The sequence below is a fragment of the Scyliorhinus canicula genome, chromosome 15 (genome assembly GCF_902713615.1).
Source record: "Scyliorhinus canicula chromosome 15, sScyCan1.1, whole genome shotgun sequence".
Taxonomy (NCBI): domain Eukaryota; kingdom Metazoa; phylum Chordata; class Chondrichthyes; order Carcharhiniformes; family Scyliorhinidae; genus Scyliorhinus; species Scyliorhinus canicula.
Genome location: NC_052160.1, coordinates 145,951,430 through 145,959,461, shown reverse-complemented (window position 1 = coordinate 145,959,461; position 8,032 = coordinate 145,951,430). Strand labels below are relative to the sequence as shown.

At 41.8% G+C, this 8,032-nt stretch overlaps 1 protein-coding gene across 1 annotated transcript; it reads left to right on the top strand.

Annotated features, from left to right (window-relative positions):
• The first annotated feature begins 327 nt into the window (after positions 1 to 327).
• LOC119978772 (interleukin-10-like) lies at positions 328 to 7,726 on the top strand. The gene is made up of 5 exons (XM_038820632.1): positions 328 to 506; positions 1,127 to 1,189; positions 2,187 to 2,339; positions 6,914 to 6,989; positions 7,074 to 7,726. Exons 1-4 carry the CDS (start codon positions 351 to 353, stop codon positions 6,974 to 6,976), a joined length of 435 nt encoding a protein of 144 aa, XP_038676560.1. The 5' UTR covers positions 328 to 350; the 3' UTR covers positions 6,977 to 6,989; positions 7,074 to 7,726.
• Positions 7,727 to 8,032: the final 306 nt, after the last annotated feature.

Sequence of the window (8,032 nt, the reverse complement as noted above, 5' to 3'; positions counted from 1 at the left end):
TTTGCAGACAAAAAAACGGGATTGAGGTTTGTAAGAAAGTTATTTCAGGAGCAAAAAGTTAATTGTGCTAAAGATCAACAAGAAAGACTGTTAAATTGACAGCGTGAAATATAACAAAATTCTGCCCTTTAATTTCACAATATTAATAGCGGTCAACGGAAATTTCAGATTGCCGGGAAAATTTGAGTGACATTAAAAACTTCAAATAATATGCAACCAACAGGAAACTTGAATAGGAAGTAAGAAACCAATAGTGGTCACGAAGAAAATATATAAATAAAGAATCAAGGTAAGAATGCTATACGCTTGAGTGCACGTAAACGTACGGTTGTGCAAACTAGGCAGAAACCATGAAGTGTGTCACTGTAATATTGTACACAGTCATTAGCATTCAGTGTTGTTACTGCCGGCAAGAACAGTCGGGTGATCACTGTTTCAGCTATGCTGTGTTCCCTGCTCACCTCAGAGAACTCAGAGCTTCGTATCGGAAAATCAGGGCCTATTTTGTAAGTATGAAAATAAAATGCATCTTGTGGAGAATGATTCAGTCTTTGTAAATTGCAGGTCTAGTACATGACCATTTACACATTGCTGGAGAGTCAATTGCCTCAGTGTCTGGTCTGTGATAAGGAATAATTAGAGCTCTTTAGTTTGCTTGATCGTGAATATATTGCAAACAGTATTTTGGGATTAAAATAGTTTAAATTTGATTTGAAGATAAAAGTTCAAGTTGTTATAATGATAATTCTAGCAGTTCAACACCTGTTACATTGGCTTTGACATCAATTGTTTGTCAAATGGAAAACCTGGAATGTATTTTTACTGAGATAATACAACAATTGCAAAAATGTAATGTGTAGATTTATTCAGTTTTACTTTGCAATACTAAATTAGAACGAAAATGATTGCACTTACTCAGACAGAGAAAAATTATTTTAACAAAACCCTCAAACCTGACACTGTGTGACTGTCACTAACAAAATGAATCTTTATTGAAATGAAAATGAAATATTGTAATTAGCCGAGGCCAGCACATAGTTGGAAATTGACTTGGTACTAATTGATCCATATCATTTACTGGAAACAGTACTGCTTTCAGTAACAATTAATTTCTTGCTTTTTATAGCAAAAGAAAGATGACAATTTTCACAAAACACTGCTGGGAGCCAGACTTAATCATGGATTCAAGGTGAGGAAAGTTTAACATGAATTGATCGATAAAAGTTAGACATGCGCAGAATTCATTGGCAGAATTCCACTACAGGGACATCCTGGTGTAGGTTGTACTTCTGCTGGGGATTCTGCACTTTGAGTAATGGTAATAACGCTGAGTGACTGCATGTAACAAGGTTACAATGGTAGACATAATGTGCAAAGATAAAACCATCGTGGCTATTGGCTCATTTCAGTGCATTGATTTATCCAGTGAGGGGGGCTGTGTCACAGAGAACGTTATGTTCAATGTGGGATCAATTGGAAAACAGACAGCGTGTAGAGAAAGCTCATGCCCAAACAATCAGAATCAAACGGACTGATATCATGGTATTTCTGGCAGTAATCCCAATCCTCTGTGTCCACGAGCAGGTACCTCCCACTCCCCAGATGACACATGACAGTAAATCAGTGAAGAAGCCGTCATCAATGCTGATTCCAGCAAGTGGGAGTCAGGATTCACTGATTTTCCCAGTTGGTGCACCTGTCCTATCTGTACTTTATCAAAGTGTGCGTTTGCGTGTTTTTAAATTCTAACCCCAGTCAGAATGAAGCATCCAATATGCAGGTAACAGTGTCAGAGAGAGCCGAGTGAAATCAGCCATTACCCAGGGAAGATAAACAAACACCTTTCAGTAAAGCAAGCATATGTGTTGCCTTAGGAATAAATCAGCTGCCTATTAGTCTTCTCAGCTGGTGTGAGGTGGGATGTTGAGGGAAGAAATTACTCATTTTAAAATTGGGTCAAAAAAAAGAAAAAGGAAACTGTTTAATAATAAATTAGCAAAAATGTTCTGTTCATATGAGGTTTTTGTTTAAAGTTATGGCTGTCCTAAATGAGGATTGTGTAAATGCATGTTTTCTAAATTAGGATATAGATTCTGGCATTATTCCAGTTTAGAGGGAGAATTGTCATTTCCTACTTGTGCAATGATCCTTTGCAAGGTTATAATGGTGACGTTTTAATTGTTCAGGGTCGTGAAGGGTGTCAGTTTTTGAAGGAAATGCTGAATTTCTACCTCAGGGTTGTGATCCCTGCAGCCACAACCCAGCATAAATCCATCAACAGCAACATCAGTAAAATTGGGAACATACTGTCTGAGCTGAAGGAAAATGTTCAAACATGTGTAAGTACTGGGTTCTTGCCTTTCCACAGTAACTGCGTTTGCTTTTAACTTTACTGAGTAACAACACAATGGTAACTAACAGGATGCTTCTGTCAAGCCAAAGAGATTCTTTGCCTATCACACGAAAGAGTAATGTGGTCTATGAATTTCAGTGCCAGTGTGATGCTCGGGATGGAAGCTATACGTTCCAAACGTGTCAAACAGAGGGCTGGATTCTCCGACCCCCCGCCGGGTCGGAGAATCGCCGGGGGGCGGCGTTTATCCCGCTGCCGCCGGCCGCCGAATTCTCTGGCACCGGATAGTCGGTGGGGGGCGGGAATCGAGCCGTGCCTGTCGGCGTGTCCCCCCCCCCGGCGATTCTCCGCCTGTGATGGGCCGAAGTCCCGTTGCTGTCATGCCTCTCCCACCGGCGTGAATCAAACCACCTCCCTTACGGTGGGACTGGTGGTGCGGTGTGGGCTCCGGGGGTCCTGAGGGGGCAGGGTAATCTGGCATGGTGCCACGGCCGGTTCACGCCAGCCGGCAGGATGGGAACCACTCCGGTGCAGGCCTAGCCCCTCAAGGTGAGGGCTTGGCCCCTAAAGTTGCGGAGAAATCCACACCTTTGGGGCGGCCCGACGCCGGAGTGGTTCATGCCACTCCATCCCGCCGGGACTCCCCGCCCCGCCTGGGTAGGGGAGAATCCAGCCCAGAATATCCTAACCGCTGTTCGCAATGGGAAAGATACAGACCACACCCACACAGCCTGTGCTTGCAAAACTCAAACATAGTGTCCAACAGGAGATGTGATTCTGCAATTGGATAACATTTTCTTAATAATCCTCAGTGTGTTAAGAATTTATATCAATTTAAGATTGTCAGTTGGGCTCGCAGTGTGGTTGTTGTGTGTGGGCCCTGTTTTTCCGGATAGAATGAACATACACACGTTGGCCGGAACATTCCGGTTGTTTAAGCAGGCGGGATCTTCTAGTCCTGCCAACCGCACACTCCCGTCATGGGTTTCCCGGCAGCAAGAGGTGCATTGAACAGGAAATCCCGTTGACAACGGTGGGACAGGAAGGTCCCACCACTGGCCAATGGTGGGCCACCTCTAGTAGCTGTGAAACACGGGCATTTTGCGCAGCAAATCCTTCCCATTGTGTCTGTTTCAGCTAATCAAAATAAGTGACAGCCATTCACAGATTCATTCCTCAGGGGAATGCTTCGACCAATCAGGGTCAAGCTGCCTGGTTTAAATCTCAAACAATGCCTGACAGTTAACTGTCAGTTACCATCAGCTGGAGCATCTCCCTGGCGATGCCAACCAATCAGGATTCTCTTCTCACGAAGTATAACTAGTTGTTTCCCCACATATCTGTATTTGTGCCATGCCCTGATTAGTGCAAGACACAAAGCTTCAACAAGTACCTTTTTTTTCACAACAGGCAAACAATTTTCTGTAATTCATTCTAAAAATATTTTGATCAGTCTCTTTTCAATTGGAAGGCTCTGAGATCAAACATATTAACAAATCTGATGCCTCAGTGCATTATTGAGAGTATACTCTGACTAACAATGCCTCCTTCCAGATGAGACATAAACATAAAAGAATCCATGACGCCATTTGAAGAAGAGCAGGAAATTCTGCTGAAGTCTTGACCAACATCCTTTCCTCAATTAACACTGCGAAAAAGCAGATTATGGTCATTCACTTTGTTCCTGTTCATGGGGCCTCGATGACTGTGTTTGTCTGAATCGCAGTGACTGCTGGCTCATTGACAGTGGAGCATTTAGAAATATTATCAGGAGGTGTAAAGTCCTTTTCTCATCTCTGACCTAACTTCGTACCTCACAGGAATTCCACCAATTTCCTCATTTGAACTTCTCGTTGACCACGTCGTTTATGAATTCCTGATTTGTATAGTTGGACTTTTGACCCTTTTTAAATAGAGACAAAGCAAAATGAATGTACATATATTTATTTATCCAGATAAAGGTGTGTTGAAAATTTATTTCATTCGACAATTACACTGTCCCCACTGCGATTTGCATCAATACCTGTAGAAAAGTACCCAGTGTTGTATTCACAAAACAAAGTGGAGAACAGGAGGGGGATAATTATTCTAACTTTGTTTTGGTACCCAATCCCTCCTGACACAATCCCTCCTGACACAATCCCTCCTGACACAATCGCTCCTGACACAATCGCTCCTGACACAATCGCTCCTGACACAATTCCCCCCGACACAATCCCCCTGACACAATCGCTCTGGACACAATTCCTTCTGACACTTTGAAATAAGGCAAAGAAAAGAGGGAGGAATGATTTAGAAGGGAGTATGGGGAAGAGGTAATGAGCTCAGAGGTAAAAGCACAGGTCTCCCTTTCAGAATGATCCATGCAATAATTTACAAGCTTGAAGACATTGTCAGTGAAATTGGCATTGTAAAAACTAGATTTTCAATACGTTCTTTCTGTGTCGAATTGTAAATGTGAGCTCTTTTGCAGTTTGCTGCAAACTAAATATGGGATTGTGACCTTGAAGTGAGAGAGAAACACTTCTGAAACAATAATAAGCATGTTTTGAAAGTGACATGACTTTTATTCTGGATATGTAACAGGGCAATCAGAACTTAAGTAATAGCATCAGTACACCACTTGGTTCCTCGATCCAGCTCCGCCTTTCAATAAGAATGTCGCTGATCTGGTCATGACCTTAATTCCACTCTCCTGCCTGGCACCTCACCATCACCATTGACTCCTTTGTCGACCAAAATTCTGTCTAAATCAGCCTTGAATATATTCAGTGATCCAAGTTCCATTGCTGTCTGGGATAGAGAGTTCCAAAGAAATTCCTCCTAAATCCTGTCTTCAATGGGAGACCCCTTATCTGAAATGTTGCCACCCAAGTCTAGATTGTCCTAGAGGGTGGGGGTCACGCTTTCAGCGTCCCTCTGTCTGGTTCCCTCCTATTATATATTTCAATAAGATCAGATTTCGTTCTTCCAAACTCCAATGTGTATCAGTCCAACTCCAGACTCCAACCTGCTCAACCTTTCATCATTAGAACCCTTCATTCCAGGAATCAGTCTCGATGACCTTCTTTCGACTGGTTCTATTTAAATGTGGTTTATCATAAAGTTATTCAGACTATGTGAATGGATAGAGAATAGGGCTCATGTTTCCTTGTTCAAGTTGATTTACAAAAGCTAAGGTTTTCATTTCCCTCTAGTACAGAGTTCAGTCAACGTACGTAGATCCCATCTCTTGAAAGCTATTGTTCACAAAATAAGCACAAAGCCCTAAATTTGCAGCAACTCAGAGTGAAACAAAAGTAGCCGTTAAATGAATATACCACCATTGTTGCTGCAAAAACCGTTAACCAGAGAATCAGGCAACCAGAACGCATTTGCAAAATGTCTGTGAACATAAAGAATGCAAATTTTCAGTGGGACAGCACCAGCTGCAGATTGAGGACCTTACTTGAAGCAAAGGAGTGCTGACCTAGTTGTTTTATTAACTGTAACTCGTGATTCTATCTGATCAAACGTCGTTTCAACCAACCTTGCAATAACATTTTTGGACAAATTCAGATTTAGCATTGGGCTCTCAGGTATTTTAACAGCATTTCAGAAATAAACTTTTGATGTCTGAACAACTTTAAAAATGAGCAATCATTATTTTCTTTTCGTTGAGTGATTCAGCAATAAATGACAAGTGCATTCAGTCAGATTGTGAGGCAGAGTAACAGACAACACACTGAGTCCCCATGTCTGTAACAATCAGCACACTGTAGCAATCAGCACACTGTAGCAATCAGCACACTGTAGCAATCAGCACACTGTAGCAATCAGCACACTGTAGCAATCAGCACACTGCAGCAATCAGCACACTGTAGCAATCAGCACACTGCAGCAATCAGCACACTGTAGCAATCAGCACACTGTAACAGTCAGTACACCGATTCCCTGTCTGTCACTTCCCACTTGTGTACTGAATGGGAATTTTTACTTTCAGAATGTTCCCAAGCCAATTTTAACAGTCGTCTACACTCATATAGGGCAATATTTAGCCTGCAACAGTCTCTGAGGATGAGATGCTACAGTGTATATCATGGGCTAGGGCCTGACCCTGAGTCTCACTCTGCTACGCTCTATAGCACCTCTTTGCCATATATAAAGTGAAACCACTTGTCACCAACAATAATCATTGCATAAGTGAAGAGCAGATGGTAAATTTCATTGTTTATTGCTGGAGATGATACTTTCCAAGGTATATAATACACATGCAATGTCCTGAAACATGGATAAAGTAAATGGAAGATTTTCTTTTGAATGTTTGAGTAAATCTTGCTGAGTACTGTATAACTGCAGAAATTACCTACAGCTGTTATCGCTGGACACATTTTTCTGATACTGTCCTTTCTAGTCATTGATGTTTTCCAACAAATTATAATCAAGTTAATATTCTCACTCTTCACAGTCCTCAATAACACCTTACTAGGTCAGATTTAAAACAAATGCTTATATGTTAGTTTTGTAATTTGTTTGACATCCAACAAACAATTAAGTAAATTTGTAAACTTTGTCTTTCAGCACAGATTCTTCAATTGTGACCTGTGCAACTGCAGTCCGAGCCTATATATTGAAAATATATAAAGTTTACGAGAAGGTAAGCAAGAGATTTTGTACTAAAACATCTTGGAAGAGAAGATTTGAAAGAATTTTCATTGTCTAACCCTACCGTGTTTATTAGCTGCAGGAGAAAGGGGTCTACAAAGCCATAGGAGAGCTCAACATCTTTTTTGACTGGCTTCAGCAATACATAAGGATGAAAATGAATTGAAAAGCAACAGAACTGACTTGAAGGAACTAATACTTCATGATTTAACAAAGTCACTAGTATTTAAAGTGATATTTATGTTTAGACTTGACAGTTTCAGAAGCTATTTAATTCATAACCTCATTGAGAAATTGTTTCCTGTTCCAAACATTCGCTGTCCCTTTTAAAATAAAAAAAATCCCCAGCACCTAATCTAGGAGAGAGCGTGGGTTTGGTTAGCTCAGTTAGCTGGAAGGCTGGTCTGTGATGAGGAGCCAGGCCAACAGCGTGGGTTCAATTCCCGTACCGACTGAGGCTATTGATGGAGGCCCACCATCTCAACCTCGCCCCTCGCCTGAGGAGTGGTGACCCGCGGTTAAATTCCCACCAGTCAGCTCTCGTTCTCTCAAAAAGTAAAGAGCAGCCTGTGGTCCTCTGGGACTTTTGCCAACTTTCAATTCAGAATATATCACTCTGCAAGCAGCTGCTACGGTTAGTCAGCAGTGGTCCCACCATGGGCAGCACGGTGGCATAGTGGTTTAGCACTGCTTGCCTCATGGCGCCGATGTCCCAAGTTCAATCCCGGCTCTGGGTTACTGTTCCGTGTGGAGTTTGCACATTCTCCCTGTATTTGCGTGGATTTTCGCCCCCACAACCCAAAGATGTGCAGGGTAGGTGGATTGGCCATGCTAAATTTGCCCCTTAATTGAAAAAAGTGAATTGGATACTCTAAAGTTAGAAAAAAAAGAAGTGTCCCATCATAATGTGCCATGTGATTTGATCTGCTACCTTGTGCAAAAGTGTCAGTTCTACCCTCAGTTGGCCTTTGTTCTTCTTTAATGAATTAGCCACTGAAAAACAGCTGGTGCTGGAACTCCACAATGACATAAACA